Genomic DNA, 22,486 nt, shown 5'->3' with positions numbered 1-22,486 from the left:
TGGTGGTCGGACTCCGATATTGCATTCTGGTGGCATTAGGCCTGCGTAGGACAATTATATGAGCAGCAAGGCTGATCTTTTCATGGGTTATAGCTGCATTCTAGCAGGGTGTTGGTGTTCTTGGGGTGTTGTTTATATGTGAGCAGCTAGGCCGAAATTGATCAAGGGGTGTAGCTGCGCTCTAGTGTGTGCTGGTGTAAAGTGGAGAGTGAGCATAGTGATATGAGAGGCGAGTGTGAGGGGATGTTTTATTCTTACCAGCACATTGTTCTAGGTTACGTTTACGTGTTCCGTGATAGCTGCACTCAAGAGGGAGACGGCACAGGAGGCAGCTAGGCATGTGTAGTAGAGTCACATTGACATTGAAGTCTTGATCCATGGTGTTGTAGGGTTTCAGCAGCCCTAGATGATCATTATTCAGGCTTACAGAAAGAGACAGGTTTTTAGAGCTTTGCAGAAGGCCATGTAGTTTTGGGTGTGTCGAATGTGTGCTGGCAGTGAGTTCCACAGAGTAGGAGCCAAGGCTGAGGAGGCAAATCCACCAATCCTGGCTGAATTGGCGGTTGGAATCACAAGTAAGAAGGCAGTGCTTGATCTTAGGGTGCGTGATGGGAGGTAGGGTTTAATCTTCTCTTGGAGGTAAGTTGGGACTGTCTTGTGCACTGCTCAGTGGGTAGTGCATAGGGTTTTGAAGGTGGTCCTACGGGGAGCCAGTGAAGGATGCAGAGAGCAGAGGAGATGTGGTCTCTGTGTCCCAGGGCGAGAAGGAGTTTGGCAGCAGCATTTTGGGTTCTTTGGAGTTTGTTAAGTTGGTATGCTGGTGCTCCAGGTATAAGGAGATGTCATAGTCCAGTCTCAACATAACGATGGACATGACAGCGGTGAGTCTGTTGGGATAGGTGAGGTAACGGGTTGAGGTGGTAGGGACTGGATTTCGATTCATTATTGATCTGGCGGGAAAGGGTTAGGTCAGAGTGCATAGTGCAGACAAGGTTTTTGACTATTTTGGAGGGAGGCAGTGCCAAAGGAGGTGGGCCATGGGAGTGTTTGCGGGAGAAGGGCTGTATTGCTGCACACCATAATTTCAGTTTTAGCTGGGTTCAGACGGAGCTGGTTTCTTGTCATCTATTGATCAATATCACTGAGACAAGCTTCAAGGTCGGGATGTGGGTTTGAAATTTTTAGGATAATTCGGGTATCGTCGGCATAGTTCTAACAGGAGAAGTTGTGTGCGCCGATGATTCTTGGTAGATTGGTCAAATAGAGGTTGAAAAGGAGAGCAGAGAGGCAGGCGCCTTGGGGGAGCCCAGTGTTCACAGCGCGAGCAGTCGACAAAAGGGGAGATTAAAGTGATTTGTTTCCTGTTGCTGAGGAAGGAGGCAATCCATTTGAGTGCAGAGTATTGAATTCCTAAGGAGTGGAGGCGATCAAGGAGGATAGAATGGTTAACGGTGTCAAAAGCTGCTGACAGATCAAGGAGTATCAGCGCTGCGCAAACCTCAGTCTGCCGCAACCTTGCTATCCTCCCAGATCGAGATGAGAGTGGTTTCAGTTCCATGGCGCAGCCTGAAGCCAGATTGCGCGCAGTCGAGTAGTTTGTTGGATTCTACGAAGCAGTTGAACTGGGAGTATGCAGCCCGGTCAATGAGTTTCGCAAGAAATCTAGTGTTGTAGATCTGCCTGTAATTCTTAGGGTCGAGGGATGCCTTTTTTAGAAGCGGTTTGACATGCACTATTTTAAAATCCTCTGGAAAGGTGCCAGAGGTGAGGCAGTCGTTCAGTATGGACCTTGCATGTTCTCTTGTGCAAGTAGAGGATAATATTTCTTTCAGAAGAGAGGCGGGGGGGATCCGGAGGGTTTGCGGCCGGTTAGTAAATCTAGGAACTTGTTTCTCGAGAGGGGATGGAAAGAGCCAAGGGTTGCTGTCCTGTCAAGTGCAGTGTTGTGGAAATCACAGAGCGTTTTGCTTGTGGGTGGTTTGGGCAGAGGTGCAAGTAGGTTTCACAAATTCAGAGATTATCTTGTGGAGTTATTTGCTGCTGCTTCCACAGTTCAGAATTCGTTTATTGTAGTAGGCCTTTTTGGCCTTTCGGATCTCGGATTTGTAATTACGGTGGTGGGCGAACATCAATCTGCTGAGAGCGGGTGTAGATGCTCGCCATTTGCGCTCAACAGAGTTATTTTGACTTTTGAAAGTCGTGGGAAGCGCCTGCGTGGGTCCGCCCATGCATCCGATAATTAAGAAGAAGAAGAAAGTCTTCAGGTGGGGCATGAACCGTTTGGGGGACGGCCCTTTGCGTGTGGCTGCAGGGGCATGAGGGCGTGAGAGGAATTGGGGATTCTTTAAGCCAGGAGCCAAAGGATTCGTTGGTTAACGGTCTACCACAGGTCAGCATTGCAGGGGGGCAGAGTAGCAGGGCTTCGGCTAGGTTGGGGAGTACCTTGACTTTGTTCCAGCATTTGTGATCAAGTGGGGGGGGGGGGCAGGGACACTTGGGAGGAGGGGCTGGGGTGTGGATAGAGAAAGGGATGGCAGAGTGGTCTGTCCAGATAAGCGGTTTGGGACTGGATATAGAGACATGGTCATCTGTGCTGAAGATTGCATCAAGGGTGTGACCACCTGAGTGAGTGGGACCAGTGGTATGCCGGGAGAGTTGTGACATTAACAGTAATGCCAACCAGTTTATCATTAATAGAGGCAAATCCCTGCTGCATCATGGCCATAACTCCCTGGATATCAATAGGTGGCGCAGGCATAGCACCCGTCACTCACCAGTTCCATGGGTTTCTGGGTGGGTTTTGCAAATGTATCCATGGAGCCACTCTTCTTAAGCCCGACCCCTTTAGGCATGGTTTGTCACCATACAGCAGTCGCGTGGGATTTAAAATGTACTGGAGCCCCAGACCCAAACAATAGCACAGGACCCAGCTCCCTAACCCCCAAACAGGTTACCGAAGCAGGAGGTAAGCATCACTTGGCCGGCGAAGCAGCTATGCGGCGGGCCCTCAGCAGCACCACCAGCCTGCACACTAGGCTTGACCAATCATACTATACAGTGACCCCCTTGGAAACCGCTCCTCAGTCCTTCACAATTGGCCCGTGGCTGCAGCACAGGTCCGTGGGTGCAGCGCACACCTCCCCCCTCTCCAACCAGCTCCCATGGTAAAAGTGCAATATCTGGGGCAAGCCAGGTCGCCTACTCAGCAAGCCAGGATCCCTGTTGATATGTTGTTATCACTGTCACTTCGGCCGACAATGTTACTTTATTTATATTGTTCATGGTAATGGTCGTGCAGCTCATTCTCGTTACTGTGTGTGTTTCATTTCTGCATGCATTTCAGTTCAATCACGCCAAACTTATTTAGGGGTCCGCCTCATACATTCACCTACCACTGGGTTGCCTCAAGGCCTCTTTCCTGGGTTCCTTCCCGGCCCAGGCAATGCACAGCATCATCCGTCCCCCGGCCCCGTCTCACGGCAGTAATCTGGAGCAGCAAGCTGTTGTAAAGGGTCTGCCTCCCAGGGACAAACCAGCTGGTCTCCATCCCGGTGCCGCCTCCATGCACCTCCAGCACACTGATTGCTTCACAAGGCCTACGATATCGGCAGCCACTCCTCTGCTGCAGAGCCAGGCAGGGCCTACAGCACCCGTCCCGGCCCGAGACATCGGGGTCCGGCACAGTTCGCTGTTCTGAAACGCAGCCTCAGAGGCAGCTCCTCAGCATTTTATTTTTCGCCAAGCATGCCCCAACCACTCATTATTCTTTGCCTCCGCTTTTCTTCTGCCCCTGAGCTCACAGGGAATCTCCATTCAATACAGAGCTCACGCGAAAGTCACCATCTTGGCAATCGCGCAACTGTGCCCCCATTCAGTTGAATGGTTTTGATGAAGTTGGGTAGAACATTCAGAAAAACTGTCCTAACACAACTTGGAAGGTATAATTCAATTCATCTCGAGAAAATAAATCACACCAATATGTTGATAAATAACCTACTTTCGTTATTTTACATATATAGATCTCCATCAGGACAGGTCAAATAAGTACTTAAATAATACAGTATTAAAAGATACATAGTATATGTAACCCTCCTCAGTCCTTCACAATTGGCCCGCGCACGTCCCGTTGAACAAAGGAAAACTAATTTTTTTGCACCCCGGGTCCTTTTTGGTAGCCCGGGGTGCTAATGGCTTCACTCGGGCAGTTAACCTGGGATGCTCGGCCATTACCCCCAGTTCCAGCCCTTGGAACGGGGGCTTAACGCCACATTCACAATACGAGAAGTGCATAGCATTACTTTAAAAATACATATTAAATCAGCGATACATACTAAAATTGCAGTTCTTGGTCTAGTGCTCACTGAACCCAGTGTGAGTACACGAAAAAGTTCAGCAGCTGTTAAGTACCCCCAGCAGAGGCGTTGCTAGGGGATGGAGGGCCCCATTGCCCCAGGTCTTTTTGTTGTTGCCACGGATAGAAGCTCAGGAGCTACAACCAAAAGGCTAGCTAGCCCAGAATCCTGACATTAGCGTAGCCCCGGCTCTTTTATAGACCTAGCAACACCCCTGACCCACAGAATCACTTTAGGAGAGTTCAATGACAAATAGAAAGTTCCACAGGAATCATTGGGAGAAAGACAATCGGTCATTCTCTTGCATGGAGACAAGTGTTTCACCTCACAGATGCAGATTCTGCAGCAAAACAAAACAGCAAAAGAAAGGAGAACCCAATCATTAGATCCAGTGCTCGTTTGCAGAATCAGAAGCCTCAAGAGAAGTTGCAGCTAAAAAGGAGAACCCCAATGTAAGTCAATAGGAAACTCAAAAGAATCTCAATCCTGACCAAAGGGACCTCCTAAGGGTGGGTATCGGGAATAACTGCCCAAACCAGGATCCAGGTAAGTACTCTCAGTAAACATGTTGTTGAAAATGGCTCCAGCCTGGCCCACCAACCAGTGTAACTACAGACTTCTTTCCTAGGTGTGGTTTACAGGATGGATCCAACGCCCATGTGCTTGAATACTGAGCCAACGACGATGCCTTCAACCAAGAAAAAGATCAAATGGCCTCTCCAAGAAGACCAACATCAAGTCAGGAGTAATAAATCCATTGCAGAAGACTGGGAATATGAAGGAAATGTGAAGATGATTCCCAGCAGCTCGGTGGGCAACCAAGGGTGCAGACCCACAGAAAATGATCCCAGCACAGAAATAATGGTGTGGGCTAACCCAGAACGTCCAAAGAAGCAGATCAGGTGGGCTGTGGAGTAGGTGACTGAAGACCCACAGTCAAGCGAAAGATCCTAGCAGGAAGTGGCAGTAAACTGCCCATAAAACAGTTGCAGCATGGAAGGCTCGACTGTCAGGGTCCCACATCATTCATGTATTAAAAGGAGAGACTGGGTGTCTAGGAGAATCGGGCAGTCCAGGGGTGTAGCTGGAATGTAGGTCTGTAGTTGGCGGGGTGATCTTACCTGAAGCACGTAGTATTTTCCCTGAAACTTTTTTCTCCAGGAAACTAGTGTAACCCCAAGGCAAGATGATTGGCCTTGGTGGTTGTAAGGTAGTTTGGAACCTTTTCAGAGGTTCTAAACTGCCTTTCATTCTGGTGAACACCAAAGCAGGTCAGAGCAGAGCCCCAGAAAGTTTGACAAAGAACTGAACACTTAAAGACCTTTTAGCCCCCTTAAGTGAATTTATTCTTGAAGAAACAACAGCAGAAGAAAACCCAAGAACCATAGTTCTATAAACTATACTAGTATGCGAGTTACACCCTAGCGCTTCTACTAAGCCTATATACTGTTACTACGAATGACTCATCATTGTGGCGTTATGTATTTGGCCAAATCTAACTAATCCCATTAGCAAATGTCCGACCACATCACCATGCACCGCATATACTATGGCATTAATTGCAGTTAATAGATTCAATCTGTGCATGTTAACTTGCCACCCATCTACTATGATTATTACGCACTGCATTGTATTACCATTACGCCTGACCCTACTTACGTTTAGTTTACCTTTCTATGTCCAGGTCTAGCTGTCACACTATCTATTGTTTGCCCTTGGACCTCTGCTGAACGCAGTGGACTAGCACTACTCCACATCCTTCAGTATCCAAGCCATAGGAACGCTGTTTTTACACCACACTTTGTACTGAAATAAGTGCATTTTAGGCACAACACAGTTCCCACAGACCTTAGCCCTAACAAATTTAGCCTCACACCACGTCCCTCATGTTCCGACTCGGTGTACCTAGTAATCAACTACCTCCGAGATAGTGAGACACGGGCCCTTCTGCCCATAGTACCCACACCCACAATGCACTCACCTTTGAGCCACCTGCCCCTCCTCTCTAGCACAACAAGTATCATATAATTCTTGCTTTTACTTCTAGCAGTTTATCAACACCACACCACTCACAACCACACCATGGCACTACCTCTCAACCACGGAAACAAACCATGGCCAACTGATTGCCACATGCAATGCCCGGCACAAAACATCCTACCTTGCACCACTCGACCTCAAGGGCGGTCTAAAACTCCAGATCTTTAGTTGCTCACGCTACAGAGATAGCAGACATCATTCACTCTGAACACCTAGACTTCCTAGCAGTCACTGAATCTTGGCTACATGCCGCGGCAGGACCCACACTCTCACTGGCTATACCTAACGGATATACCATGCTGCGATCAGACAGAGCTGATACTCGAAGTGGAGGTATTGCAATCATAGCGAGAGACATTAATTCCTTCGAGATCATGACAGCCAAACTAAACTAACAGTACCCAGACTCTCACTATTTACCTGATCTACAGACCTCCAGGCCCTATTGGGACATTTGAAGATTACTTATCAAATATCATCTTGAATAATCAAAAAAATTCATCTCAAGTCCTATTACTCGGGGTTTTGAACTTGGGCTACAACGACCCCCAAAAATACACATGCATCTTCTAACGTGGCTAACATCCTTGCGGAACAAGATTTTACCCAAAGAGTGCTCGTCCCTTCACATAGCAAAGGCAGAATACTGGACTGGGTAGCAGACTACAACTGCAACGCCTTGATATCTTCCATATCTGGACGGATCACCACCTCATAACCTTTACCCTAACTACTGCCAAACCCACCTTGGCACCTGTACCTCTAGCTCCTGCCATTCCTACCCTGAATAAAAAACATTACTCGTGACAAACTACTCCCCCTTATCCTCCCCACACTCAACATTATCCCTGAAAACCTGGGTCCTGAAGCTTTGGTTAGGGAATTTAACCACATCATGACCACCGCATTAGACTCTATCGCACCACTCAAACTTAGACAAAGCAAACCCAAAGCCCATCTCAATTCCTGGTACACTCCACCCCTAAAATCATTACGTAACAAAAAAAGGTAATGTGAAACATCCTGGCGAGCACAACCATCCGAGGAAAACAAAGCCAATCTCAGTCCCATCACAGCCTTATACAAAAAAGAAATCCTCCTAGCTAAAGGCGAAACCTATAATACAACAATATCTCAAGCCAATTCTAGCATGAAGGAACTCTGTCATCCTCAAAGAGTTAGAAGCCCCCATCCCAGTGCCAGACAACTGTATCAAGGATATACTTTGGTGCTCCAACATACAGCAAGCTCTAGCTAACAAAGTCACAACCCTCCAAGCAAAAATTGCCAGGAAAAAAGCCACACTTTCCGGCAGTAAGCCTACTAGCACTAACCTAGAGCAACCAAGTAACTCTGCAATTCACCCCAGATTTAAGTTCTCTTAAATCACCATAAAAGAAACAGAAAATACTATACTATCACTTAAACCTTCCAATTGTCAAGGTGGTTTATGCCCTGCTCAACTTATAAAGGACACAGCCAGAGACCTGGCCCCCTTTATCACGAAACGTATCAACTCGTCTTTTTCCACCAATACCATCCCATCCAATCTCAAGGAATCATGGGTGCTTCCTCTATTGAAGAAGCAGACTCTAGACCCACCGATACCTACTAAATACCACCCAATTACGACAGTGCCTTTTCTCTTGAAGATCTTAGACAAAATGGCACATTCCCAAATTAAAAAATACTTGGAAACTAACTCTCTACTAGGGACTAGGCAATCAGGCTTTCAACCCCAACATGGGACCGAAACAGCTCTAATAGACCTCAAGTCACAGATAGACGAACTTAGGGATACAAGGAAAACAGCCCTCCTCTTACTCCTGGATTTATCAGCTGCCTTTGACCTGGTCGACCACAGGGTCTTATGTAGCCACCTGGACTCTGCAGCACACTTCTCAACAGAAGCCATAGCGTGGATACAATCGTTCTTAAATAATAAGACTATGGGAGTTTTCTCGCCTACGGCAGCGGCTAACCCCACGCCCATCACATGTGGAGTGCCCCAGGGATCTTGTGTCTCACCTACCCTCTATAATATCTTTACCAAGCCCCTTTTCGATGATCTGGATCTTCTGAGTGTCACCTACACTAACTATGCAGATGACACACAGATTCTCCTACCACTTACTGGTGATTACGACAATGATTTGTCCTTGGTAAACAGGACATATCTCATCATCCAGGCATGGATGGCCACCCATGGTCTATGCCTGAATGACAAAACAGAGATCATCATCCTAGGCGCACCCTCGACTCTTAAAAAACTCAGCCCCGAATACTCGGGCTTCAACATAGATAATATTACTACTGTCGCCAAGGAAGTCAAAACTCTGGGTTTCTATTTGGATTATACTCTCTCCTTTAACAAACAGGTCAATGCCTTGGCCTCGGCCACGGCATATACATGCAAGCTGATTAGAGCAGGCAAAGCTTTCCTATCACACTCTAGCTCCATTACCCTGGCCAGAGCTCTCATCTTTTCCAGGTTTGACTACTGCAATGCGTTGTACATGGGGGCCAACTATAAAAAAAAAATCCAACTCTTACAAAATAATGCTCTGAGAGCAGCCCTAGGAATTCCTAAGAGAGAACATACCTCTAATACAAGAAGAGCCAATGACTGGCTTTCCACACATGACAAAATAAAACAAAGTTGCATCCCTTACCCATAAATGTCTGAATAATGCAGCAACAAGAATAACTAGACTTTCCAATACTAACTACCTTTGGGTCCCTAGATATAAGCTTGCCAAAATCAGAGGCAGCAGCTTCCTGGTCAAGGCAGCCCTCTTGTGGAACGCGCTACCATCCCCTTTAAGAAAAGATCAAACCTACCAAAAGTTTAGTCAGAGCATTACTAGCTGGCTCAAAGACTCCGACATCTAGGCCTGACTCTGAGCCCAACTTTCGTGAAACCTTCGGACTCTTCTGTATATAGTCATCCACTAGTCACTGCATTGACTGTGCCCGGCACCTATTTTACACTGTATGAACTGACCGATAATGTGAAATTATGTTTGTACATATCTTCTGATTTCAATGCGCCTGCTTGTATATATCCTGATTTCAATGTGCCTGCCTGTAACCAACTGGCTCCTGCCCCTACCTGTACTTTACATGTTGTAACCAAGCTGCGAGTATCTTTATGCCTTGCGCCTGAATACCCACGGGTCTGGAGCGCAATACAAGTAATAAACAAACAAAACAAACATAGTGTGATAGAGCAGGAAGAGCCTTTTTCAAGATCCAGTTATCTCAGGACAATTGAGAGGAGAGTCAAGCAGTAAGGAAGAGTCAAGCCAGCAGCAGCAACCCTAAGCCAAGTGAAAACTTACTTGAGTTTGAAGCCAAAACAAAGTAAAGGTAATATTGATTTTTCAGTTGCAACTCTGTAGAAAGTGTATTGCCATTAGTTACAGTGTGCGTAGAAAGTGAACTCTCCCTTTTCTCTAATTGTGCACTGGTTGACATTTTGTTTGTTTACTGCGAGCGCGAGCCAGGGATTTTTTTTAAATTTTTTTTAAATTTTTTTTTTAAACTTAGTATGGTGGCATGCCTGCTTTTTAGTATTACTAATAGGGCGTGCAGATACTGTGGTGTGAAAAAATACTAATCCCGGGTCGCGAGAAGGAATTAAAACTAACATATTGAAGACGTGTGGGAATCTTGTCCCTCACTTTGAAGCCAACGGGAGGGAAAGCGTCTGAGTTGGAAGCCGTTTCGAGGAAATTACCTAATAACGTTCATGTGCGTCACTTACGGAAGTGCCAGAGTAAATTCCTCTGAAGAGAAAAGATGTTCATTTTCAGCGCAGATGCCGAAAGCAGTTGAGGCTTTTCAACAGCACGAACAGACATTGTGGCAGAATTTAACTGGAGCGCTAGTTTCTCTTCAGATTACGAGTAACAAATGAGGGAAGTTATTAGATAATTGTTAACTGAAGTTGAAGAAAAACTACCATCTGAGATTTATGGTAGCAACTAGAATTCACGTTAGTTTATAAAAGTTAAAAGCTGAACAAATAGAAAGAAAGAAGAATGTAAAGACTCATTTTGAGGCTTACATCAACTCAAAGAACCACATGACCCTTTCAGCAATAAGGCAAAGGCTACAGCTACTGGGAGGGATTCAGGAACACATTTGGTTAAATGAAAAGAGTACAGAGCGAGAAATGTTAATGCAATTCTGTGTTTACTTTTAGGACAGCTACGTTGTCCATCTGGAGAGATTTCAGGAGTCGAGGGCGAATAACAGAGGCCTGTTTTTAGTGTTTTATCCCATTTCCCTTTCCCCGTTGGGTTTGCTGATCTGGCAATTGCCCATAAAGGAATTGTTTGGCACGCAGGCTTGGGGGGGGGGGGGGGGGGGGTCTGGTGTGCAATCATCAATCCTGCAGGAATGAAGAGCTGGGACCTGATATCGGCCCAGTGCACGAAAAAGGAGGCAGCAGGACAATTCAGGAAGCCAGGATTGGACTACCAGAACAGAAAAACAAACAAACTGGGATATGCCCAAAAAACTGCACTCTGCTCGAGTGCACCATCCACGTCTTTACCTCATAATGCCATTCTGAGTACCATACATTCAAAATGGTTGTTTGGCCATCTTGCTTTATGGCCATCTTACTGCCCCTTTAGGGTCAGAAAAATCCATAGGGCATGCACTTTCACAGGATGCAGGTTGGATTCCTGGGCAAGTGCCTTAGTGCGGACTGGGTTTGGGACTACCTTGTTTCAATACACTCCTGCCAATAAGTGTCTTTCCTAGGCATATGTGGGGTATTTGAGTCTGTCCATGAGTGGACAGCCCTTACCCATCTGAATGGTGCAGATCCTTGTCAATGGTTTGCCAGGCCAACCCAAGCCTAAAGTCTGGACAAAAAAAGAGCCCTTCAGCCGTTTTGGACAACCAGCATTGCCCAGGATGTCTACTAGTGAAACCCTGATGTCCTTCCTGAAATCAGAGTAGACTCTTGTTGGTACCTGCGTCCCCTGGACCAGTGGGAACAACTGGTTCTGCTTCAGAAGCCGGTCATTGCAAATGTCCTGGAACCATCCCATGGGCTTCCCATCTGCTGACGAGACTCACTGATGCCTAGGTGGCTGGCATGAGCTTTGGATTCTACAGATCCTCAACCGGTGGACCAGGAATATCGCAGATGCTTCTGCACTCAACTATGAAGAGAGACATGCCTGGATCCTGTTTCCTGCTGCTGTCACTGGTTGGATGCTAGGTAAGATTTCATTGAGATGAATAGAACAGGCCAACTAACTGCTAGGATGTGATCTTTGCCCTGACCTTTGGAGGTAAAGACTTTTTACACAAAAATTGCATATATTGAGCCTCCCCCAAAAGAAGGTTAGCTTTTCATTTCTGAAAAGCCTCACCACTGCAATGAACCATGGTATATCTACACTTTATTTTGGGCTAGGCGTACCAATTCTCTGCATTTTCATATTTACACCAAACCATACAATAACGCATATCTGGAATGCTTTGTTGCCAACTTGTTGCTTATTTGTTGCAAATCTGTTTAATGGTTTTCGCTGTGAGCAAGTTAAAATAAAGCAGTCTTTTCACTGTGAGAAAATGAATGGCTTAAGGCCCAAAAGAGGCTTGCTTATTCTTCATAATCTTAACAATTTCAGGAATTTGCAACAAGATTTCCAGTTTGGGTGGGGGAGGGGGGAGGAAGGAAGGAAGGAAAAGAGACAAGGTTTGGAAAATGTAGACAAATTCCATCTCCTGCGTCAAATGTTAATAGCAATAGAGTGTTCGCGTAAGTCAGTAGTTCATAGGTACATTTATCCATCCTGCACACCCCTCCGAGTTTGGCCTTGAATGGTATGCCAAAGTTACAGCTAGGCATCATATGGACGTGTGAAAAATCCAGCTGTGTAGATGTTGGTATAACTTTCTCACACCCATAACAGAGGTTTGCTGAAGACCCTTATAGCACTCACAAAAGGCATTTGTGTTTGTTGAGAATAGTACACACAAGCTGAAAAAGGGACTGTATTATTGGGGCTACAGTGCAATAGCAGGACATTCTAATTCTGACAGTGGAAAAGCAGGATGTGCTACAAGCCAGGAAGGAGGTGCATTAGTAGAACTGTGTGGTGGATGTAGGACAGGAACAGCAGAGGTCTGCCTCATCTCCCAGGTATTGGGAGTACCAGTCACATGATTAGCACGGTCAAGCCCTGTGTGGAACATACCTTGCGCACCACAGTGAGGCGCGGGTGCAGATTGGCGAGTCCCCCAGGTGGAAGTGTGGAACATCCTGTCGTGAACTGGAGAAAGGCTTTCCTCTCATCGGAAGACATGCCGCACAGCACTCTGACAAATCGCAGAAAACCAGGGCTGGAGGAGAAAGTGTAAAGGAAGGTTAGGCATCCCTTTCACATGCAGAGAAGGCTCCACAGACAGACCCTTGTTTATAGGCAAACCCATCAAATGCCTATCGTTTACAGGCAGATACAGTACCTGCATATAGTACAATCCCTTAATGCCCTCAGTTCCAATAGAACACCTCCAGACAGCAGTACTAGGTCCTTTTTACCCCATAGGCTGCACCCAAAGGCAGAGAGACTCCACTTGCAGGTTCAGAGGTAGAAACGTATCATCATCATTCGCTAGCAGACATTGCTATGCCAGCATCAAGAGTCTTTATGCATGCTGCAGGTAACACTAACTCTCGTCCACACTTACATTAAGCTCCAGCCTAAAGACAGCCACGTAAATGTATGCCCATTGGGCACAGGCAGACCACCCAGAAAAATAATGTTCATGGTGATTTCATTAGGTTTGCACCTTGATCTCCCTCATTCCTGTTTTGGAACACCTGCACCACAGGAAGGACTGCAATGCTTCTCCAAAAAATGCTCTCACTTTAAATGTTTTGGTGCTAGTCTGCCATTGCAACCAATGCCCTGTGTTAGGACAGTTTTTCTAAAGTTTAAATAAGGGAGTCATAAAAGCATATCTGAGACAGTATAAAACTCCACTTAATACAAGGCTTTACCACCTGAAAACATTAGCAAGCGTAGACAGAGCAGCCAGCTTATATTAGGAGGAAGAGTGGGCTGTATCTTAATACATAAAAATGGTAGCATACATATGGTCCAAAGAAACAAAAACACTAAGTATTGTAAAAATAATAATTTGTTTTAAATACAAATAGGTTAAGATAAATCTTGGGGAGGGTAAGTACTATCACATATCATAAAACACAATTATAAAAAAAACAACTTAATACATGTGGTATACAAACCAAAGTAAAACCTTGTAAAGAATAGCAATCAGCAGTTCAGGGTGAGTCAAACCGAAAGATACACATATAGAATGGCATAAAACTATTCATGGGGAGTAAAACCACATTAGACTTTTAGAATACCATCAGCAGTTCAAGGGCAGCAGACCCTATTGATCAGAACATATAGTGTTATTCAGTTATAGAATCACGTAATTAGACCAACACTTAACATATGTCACTTTCTTCTATCATGAATGGATACAGTTACAACATCAATGTTACTTTTAAGAACACAGTTCAGCAAGAGTAACTTAACCTATATACTTTTTAGAGGGGCCTTAAGATACTCATGGACAAGTAATAACCTAATAAACTATTTTCGAAGTGCACTAAACCCAATTCAGGGAAAGCATAACCCAACATTACAGGTTTATAAGCGCAACAGCTGTTCAAGGTCTGTATAAACTATTGGTATATAAACCCAGACTATTTCTAATATAGGAATAGACCGTTTCACCAAGGATACTTTTCAGAAGTGTAGGATACAATTTTAGGTGAAGTAAGAACTCCATCAGAAAGGCAATAAGCAGTTCAATGTAAGTAAGGACCTATATACTTTTAGGGGAGGAGGCAGTATTAAGACAAGTAAGAACCCCAAGTCTGTTTTACAAATGCACTGAAGCAGATAAGGGAAAGCAAATCCCAATGGTACACTTTAAGAAAAACACACCGTTATTCAAGGTAGGTAAACCCTATTGGTAAGCTTTTAACCTAACAGTACCAACAATATTACTTTTAAGAAGAGTGGAACAGTTTAAAGTAAATAAACCAACTTATATATGTTATAAAAGGAGCAGCCAGCAACTTAAGATAAGTAATAAACTTAAGGACACTTTGTAACTTATTGTATTACAGAGATACAGTTACCCCACTAGCTTCTTTAGCAAGTAAGTACGTTTCACACTTCTGTTTTATCTTTTGAAGTCCTTCCCTAGTCTAGAGGATGAGTTTTCTCAGAGGAAGAAGCGAGACCCTAGTGGTCTAGGAGGCAGCTGCAGGCAGGTCTGGAAAGGGTTCTGTTGGGAACAATGCTCAGAAATGTGCTCATTCTCTTCTCCTTAGAGGCCCTCAGCAACTTTGCTGAATTTTGAGGACTTGATTTTTTTTCCTGGAGAGAGTGTGAGCCTTTTTTCCCCACTCTCTCATGTATTTTGATGTGTGTTTTACTCCTGTGTTCTTTGATTATGGAGTTTTAGACAACTCCATAGGCATCATCTTTTCATGTGCGTCACACAGCACCCTTAGTGCAGTGACACAGGGGAGCCTTGCAGGCTGTCCCAAGGTTTAGATACCTTCTCTGGGATAAACTACTGTTTCCCAGAGAAAGTAAAGGTAAATTGAGTTTACGATATTTATTATTGTATTTAGTTAATTACAAACTTTTACAATTTCATTTGTTTACAAATAAAATCAATCACAACTAATGAATCATAACAGTATTAAAATTACTTTGTTCGCTTAAAGAATAAAACTAGAATATTAGATAAGAAAATCATGAAGAGTAGCTATAGGATAAGATACTATATCACTACATAAAATTGCTTAACCATTTAAAACAAGCATAGCTAGAAGAGGAATAAGATGAAAAGTTTAACAAGAGCCAGTTGAGGTTTTATGCCGACAAATGGTGCTGGAAACAAAGACTATAGGCCTAAATGGAAATATTCAGCAAGGTTTCAATCCTAAGCCAAATTCTATACATTGATATAAATATTTTTAGGCTATAAGAATTCACGCTGCGATACCAAAACAATGAGTCCTCGACACATGCAATGTCATGAACATAAGAACCATAATGCATACAATAAAGTGCTGACAAAGATGGACAGGTTGTCAGCAGATGACAAGCAGTCTCGGCAACTGCCATGTTTTACACGCCCGACAGTATCTTTCATTAGAGGGCAATTGGCTATAGCATCCTTTGTTGGTCAGAACTGGTAAATTGTCAATCCTCAAGAGGAGAATAAAACGTCCGAGTCTGCTGGAGCGACATAAAATCATGTAGTTCTGGGGGTTCTTAAATGTATATAACATATGGTGAACAAATTGATACTTTTTTAATTTACCCAGATGCTCATAATTTTCCAGCCAGTCCCAAAGATCTACCCTCTTAGACAAAGCAATTTGCTAGACCAACATATTTTGTTATAAAAGTGGTCCATGGTCTGCTTCAGGGGATATTCAGAGGGTGCCCTTAATTTCTTGATGAATGGAAGCCAGTAGAGGTTAATCGGGTTGTTACTCAGTTTGCGATACAACTCTGCTCTCCTTTTCAGGACAATTGATTTCAAGGACACCAAACCAAGTTCAAGTCTAATAATTGCCATGGGGATACATTGCGGAAGACCCAGTATCCTCCTCCAAAATTTACCTTCCAGCACTTGAAGCCATTTTAAGTGGATAGGCAACAATGCCTCCAGACCATAGACAACCATGGGAACAAACACCTGCATATAAAGTTGACAAACTTCCTTGATGGTGTAGCCACAGTTCTTGATGGTAAATTGATGGATCAAGGCTGTTATCTGAGCGGCTCTATTTGAGCGGGATTGTGTACTGGATGTATAGTCTTCTTTTGTATCGAATTCCACTCCCAGATATTTATAAACAGAGGTGTATTTTATTTCATGGTCTTGTATTATTAGTCTAGGGCGTGCAAACATTTTACCTGAAAATGCCATGAGCTGAGTCTTTTCAAGGTTTATAATCAGACCATTAAGCTCTGCGTACCCCCACAAAGCATTAGCCAACCTTTTCATCCCACTAAATGTGTGATCTAGGATTATTAGGTCATCGGCATATGCAAATACCGGACAATGTGCGGAACCGATTGTGGGTGGGCAATTATGGACTGAGGATACCGCTGTAGGAATATCATGGGTGTAAAGATTATACAAGAAGGGAGCCGTAACACAACCCTGCTTAACGCCCCTGTTCTGGCTGATTAGATTGGTCATGTTGCCCTGAGAGTCCAACTTAAGTCTTGCAGGGTGTTATGGTGAAGTAGCTTCACATAATAGAGAAGTTCAGCAGGGCAGCCCAAGGGTTCCAGTTTTGCCCATAGTTGATCTCTTGGCAGGTCAAAGACTGCTTGAAAATCAACAAACAGGGCATAAAGTGGTGGATTGCCGGTTAACCTTGCCCGAGTACGGAGGAGATCTAGGATGATCAGGTTTTGGGAAGTGGTATAACTTTTTCTAAAGCCACTCTGGAATTTATTCAGTATGCCCGCTTCGTCGACCCATATTTCCAGCTTCTCCAGTAATAGCGTTGCGAACAGTTTACCAGTACAATCCAGCATTGAAAGTAATCTGTAGTTACTGGGATCCATCCTGTGTCCTCTCTTAAATATTGGAATTAGAAAAGAGGTTTGCCAGGAAGATGGTATTAGGCCCGTTGACATTATTTTGTTAAACTGAATTTTTAGCAACCGGGCCCAAAACTATGGGTTGCTTCGCAAAACAACGTTTGCCAGACCATTAGGGCCCGGAGCGCTAGAGGATTTCAAACCTTTGATCTTTATAATTAGTTGATCCACAGAGACCATAAACAGGAGTTTTGGGGGAACAATGGTCGCCGATTTCAGCACCTCGGTTTTAATAGGAGAAAATCAGGCTAACAGGAAATTGGTCCACTGTTGCACTCCAATTGGGTTAATCATTGGGGATTTCCCCTTGCTTCTCCCAGGAGGTTCCAGATACTGCGGGTTTTCTTTGAACACATGGTCTGAACCATTGTCTGCCATCTGCCGATCTCCTCCATTCTACGCTTTGACTTAATCGAGGCATTATATTTGTTCTTGAGGGACCTGCAGGTTAATTTACATGTGTCGCAGGCTAGGTGATACATTTTGGCTTTGCGAATCGCGGCCCTGAGGTCTCTCTTTGCATCCCTTATGCTCTTGTCGAAGGGTTTGCTCTGGGTGCCATCCTTTACAAACCTATTGATGGAAACAGTGGCGTGAGAGGATGCAAACGTGGCAAACCACCTTTCGATTTCGTTGATTGATAACGCAGCAAAATGTTGATCAGCGTTGGGTAGAGTGACATCCCCGGTATGAGCCGCATAACTGATGTTTGTGCTATGCCAGCATATGCGAGTCCCAGCCTGATTAACTGTCATATCGCCCAATGACTCGGCAAATGAAGTTTTAACATCAGTACTAAGTGTTAAGGTAAGTATACAATGGTGGCTCCAGCAGTTCGGGGAAATCCTTAAGTCTGACTCGGCAGACGATGTCCGGGCTAACAAGTACATAATCTAACGTACTTCGTACCCGTCCATTGCTCCAGGGAAATTTCCCTGGATTATCGCTGATCTTCCTGCAGTTAATAAGTTCCAGGTCCCATGTGTCGAAGAAATTTGACCGGTCTAGTCCTTCATAATCTGCCCGATCGTTTGGCATGACGCTTACAGGGGTCAGTAAAGGGTTATACGTTGATGCCTCAGCACCTATCATATGGCAATTTAGGTCACCGGTAAAAATAACTGATTTATTACCGGTAAACATTAACCATTGAGTAAGGCCATCATGCAGGGCCTCCTGTATAGCCTCTCTGAATTTAGCACCAGGAGGATTATAAACGGCGATTAGCAGAATTCTTTCGGATACTTAATCTGATGACCCTTCGAGTTTGATGGCTATGATGCTATCTTCTTGTTTCGTATTCAGACATCTAGAATGGATGGCATGTCTGACTCCCACAATCAGACCTTCATAAGGTCTGCCATAGTCTCCTTTTTTAGCAGAAGACTGGTAGATCAAATAGCCGTCGAGGATAACTGACGAAGTAAGCCAAGTTTCTTGCAAACATATGCAATAATGATCAGATAAAAGGGGGAAAGACCCGTCAGGTGACAGATGGTTAAAGCCTAGACAATTCCAGGAGGCGATGGTATAATCTCACTGTTTTTTTTATAACCGATGGAAGCGATGTGGCCAGCCAAGATAACACACTCTGGATGTCTGCAAGTTGAACTTGTTCGTCTGTAGGTAAAAATGATACTTCCGCGTTTACTTCCGTCCCTTTATTGTTGATTGTAGGTCAACTTGGGTCGACCATTTCAGGGTCAGCATCATTCTTGATGTCCACCTCTAGTAAGCTCTCCCTATAATTTCGCATCATTTGAGCAGTAGATAGAAACTTGCAGTGAAAGGCGGAGACATGTGTTTGTCACATACAAAGGTTCAACAAACTCGAAATCTTCTGATGTAAGGACACATAGCTGAGGTAATGAATGGAGTCTGGTCATGAGATTATTGTTAGCCAGCAGCTCTTGCTTTGTTGATCGAGGTTTTTAATAATGCAAACTGTTGCCTGAGCAGACCGTTTGATGGTTAATATTGGTAACTGTAGGCTTGGCTTTATCCTGTTCCAGCAAGGCAGCTTTTACATTGTAAATAGCTTTTTTGTTTGGAATAGAGGAGATCTTCTCCGGGTCGTTTAGTTGTGAGGGCCCCAAATCGAGTATCTCATTGGCCTCTCTAAAGGATTAATTCTCTGCATCGGGAATAAGCCAGCTGGTCAATCTTCCTGGGCCATTGGCTTTTTAGCTCTGGTGGCTTTCATTTTGACCTTCATGATAAGAATAGTAGCAGGCAGGGGGCAAGCCACCTCACAGGGCTTCTTGCTCGTTGCAGCTCTCTTAGCAAATCTGTGTTGTTTACGTGAATAAAATACTACACAATCGTCTACATCTTTGGAGGCAGGGTTAGAAATCAGAACAGGTACGGTGGGGCCACGAGCTGCGGGAGAGGGATTTATGACTTCCTCCTCTTGGTTGAAGTTATCCACCGTGCCCCTTGATGAGGTGTTTAAGGTGTTCTCCAAAATGCGACCGCACATTTTCAAAAGTATTTTTAACGCAAATTGCAAAGAGGCCATTGATGATTGCAACTCGGCCAGAGCTGTTGAATTAGACAGTGAGGCTTCACTTGTCTCAATGCTGCTTCCAATGATGGAGGGGTCTTGGTGGACAACTAGATTAGGAGATGCCGAAAGCCTACCTGTATTCTCGCTAGGGCAGGGAGGAACAACTATTTGAGTCAAGAGGATTTATCAAGACTGGAGTCATTGATTTCTCATTGATAGACATAGTTTGAGAAGTGAATTGTTATCAATATCTCCATAACTAGTAATATCATGGAGAATAGTGTTATTTACAATAGCTGGCTTGATTTCCTCAATGTTTGTTATATCATTCCTTGCTTGATCATTAATGGGAAAAAATTCAGTTACAGTTCCTTTAGTAGATAGCGCTTGTTTTTTGGTTTTAGATTTGCCCATTTTGCCACAGTTAAGAGACTGGGTTGATTTATTGTCACGCTTGCGCAAGTTGAAGGTAATTAGGTGCCCCTTCTTGGCCGATGACTTATAGATTGCTGCCTTGTGTTTCTCTCACGATTTGGTTTTCTGAATTTGGCTAAGAGGTTGTCTTAAGTACTTGGTAGAAAAAAGAGCAAAAGCTGCCACTTATAGGCTGCTCTATAACATATGCCAAGTGGTGTATAATTTATACACAAGCTGCTAAAGGTCAACTGGGGGAGAGGCAAAGGGAAGTAGGGTGAGGACAGAAGGACCTTGCCGCCAAGGGCAGCGGTCTCTAAGCACCTGTAGGTAATCGTGGTAAGTAAGACCCACAGATTGTTGTTACATGCTGTTTTGTGCACAGCGTCATCTCCAGGCCACCATAGGCACTGCAGCGCTAAGACTATAGATCTGTACGGTCGCTTGATCGGAAGCCACCGCCATGCTTAACAACTTAACAATGAGGAGGCGTTCCTGGATGGTAGTAAGAAAAAAAAAAAAAAAAAGGGAAACGAAAGGGGGGATGGGGAACGGGATGGGGGAAGCCGCCTGAGTACCTTTTTCTTACAGACTGTAGCTATGCCTCGGCCAGCAGCGGCAGGAAACACTTACTGCTCCTCTCGCTACCGCGGCTCGCCCGCTGCAGCCTCTCCGCTGTGGGGCTTCTTCCCACGTCTCTACTGGTGGCCTTGGCTTGGCCCAGCTTGCCTCTCACACTGCACACAGATCCCTTCTAGCGCTTGAGGATTTAGAGGAAAGAACCCACTCTCTCGGCAGTAGAGTCAAGCCGCACCTCCAACATACAGCAAACTAAGTACATATCAGGCCGCTTCCGACTTCCACACCGACTTTTACTAGTCTTTCCAAATTCCTAGATCCAGCACACACTATCTTGCCAGAGTGCTGGAGTGGTTATTTAGTATCCCCCATGTCTAGAAATTCATGTAGCAGTCAAATGCTACCCTTTCCTCTTGAAATGGCTGGTGGCAGTGGTTTTACAATGAACTACCATGGTTTTTCCAGACCGCGAACACCGGTAGCGTTACGTCGCGGGAGGCATGTTTTTCAAGATGGCGTCTGAGCCCCCTTTGTTTAAACAGGGCTCAGTCTTTTTTTTTCGCCGTTTCGTTTTGGAAAGGTCCTTCTAGAGTTTGTCTCTGCGCGCCAAACCAGGTTTGGTCCCTTTGTTCCTACGCCTTTGGCAGGCATCAGGACTGAAGACCGCCTCTGGCGTCCAAGTGTCTGTGGTGGGCAGAAATTGAGGGAGGTGACCGAAAATTCCTGTGCTTAGTCTCCTAGGAGACCCAAATGCACTCTGGCATGATTGGCTGGCTGACTGTCCGGCAAGGAAAGCCACCCTGCTGGGTGAGTGGCAGCTAGGCTGGAATGAATGGGAGAAAACGGTTAAATAAAATAAAAAAAGGGATTCTCTTGGCTTGGAAGGCAGAGTCGACCACTGGAAGGAAAGAACCAAAGATGAGCTGAAAGGACGGCTGCTGCAACTCCTGGACCGTTGGTTTGCTCGGTGAAGACCTGCTGCAGGTCCGAATCGCCAAGTTCATCTCGACAGAGAAGCCCTTCAAGGACGACTTCTCCCTTTGAGTTGGTGGGGCCAATCAACTCGTAAGCCACCTGCATACTATTCTCAGAGTTGGTTGTATTTTCCAGAGTGCAGCAGGAAACCTAATAGCCAGGGAGAAGGACACCCATTTGTGTGCTTGACTACAGCTACCGGAATCGAAGATTTGCCTTTGCCAGCTCTTTGACCAGTCCCTGTGCAGTGCATGAGTCCCCCGACATCCTCCATCTTCTCCCAACGTCTGAGGCGCAGGAACAGCGAGAGATGCAGGAACTGCCAGGAACAGATGTCTTCAGCTGCATCTTTTTCTTCATTTCAAGGTACTGTGAAAACCCGACCGAGAGAACTTACCTCTCACTGCCAAAGTGCTTGAAACTTTGGCAACTTGCAGCCCTAGTCAGCTTGTGGCCCAACATATTAATCTTTCTTTTACGAACGACTTCTGAGAACGTTTGCAAAAGACTTTTCGGTTTAACTTCCAGAACTGCTTTATCCTATGCAAGACTTTAGCCCATTGACTTGGCCTAACCTATTGCATTGAATCATCTCCTCTGGTGAACTCAAACTATTTGCACTATTTTAGAGTAACTAATATTTGTTTTATTAACTTATGCCTTTTTGCTCCTACTTCAAATGCGCTGAATGCCATTTTGCTCCTCCTTCAAGGTAGTTTAAATGCCTCAGAACCTGATATTGTGAAGTACTGAAGTATATTTTTGTGTGATATAGATTGCCTCCTTCTAGTGAAGGTTTTCTAACTGACTGTGAAATAAATTAATACGTGTTTTACCAAGAAACCTGGAGTATAAGAGTCTATTTGAATATATAGACACCTGTGTAACACCCTTACAGCTCACATTCCCTCTTGAGATAAGCCTGGCTGCTC

The 22,486-nt window shown here is 44.8% G+C and overlaps 1 protein-coding gene across 7 annotated transcripts in view; it reads right to left on the bottom strand.

Annotated features, from left to right (window-relative positions):
* The window catches only part of HECTD1 (HECT domain E3 ubiquitin protein ligase 1), a 1,011,111-nt gene that overhangs the window by 5,049 nt on the left and 983,576 nt on the right, over positions 1 to 22,486 (bottom strand). For all 7 annotated transcript variants that reach the window (XM_069638480.1, XM_069638479.1, XM_069638478.1 and 4 more), the window contains one exon: positions 12,617 to 12,761. In XM_069638480.1, coding sequence (XP_069494581.1) covers positions 12,617 to 12,761 — 145 coding nt within the window. The remainder of the gene's footprint in view (positions 1 to 12,616; positions 12,762 to 22,486) is intronic.

Source organism: Ambystoma mexicanum, chromosome 14 (assembly GCF_040938575.1).
Source record: "Ambystoma mexicanum isolate Mex_15411 chromosome 14, UKY_AmexF1_1, whole genome shotgun sequence".
In the NCBI taxonomy this organism is placed as follows: Eukaryota; Metazoa; Chordata; class Amphibia; order Caudata; family Ambystomatidae; genus Ambystoma; species Ambystoma mexicanum.
Note: the sequence above shows the minus strand (reverse complement) of the source record. Positions and strands in the feature narration are given on the sequence as shown.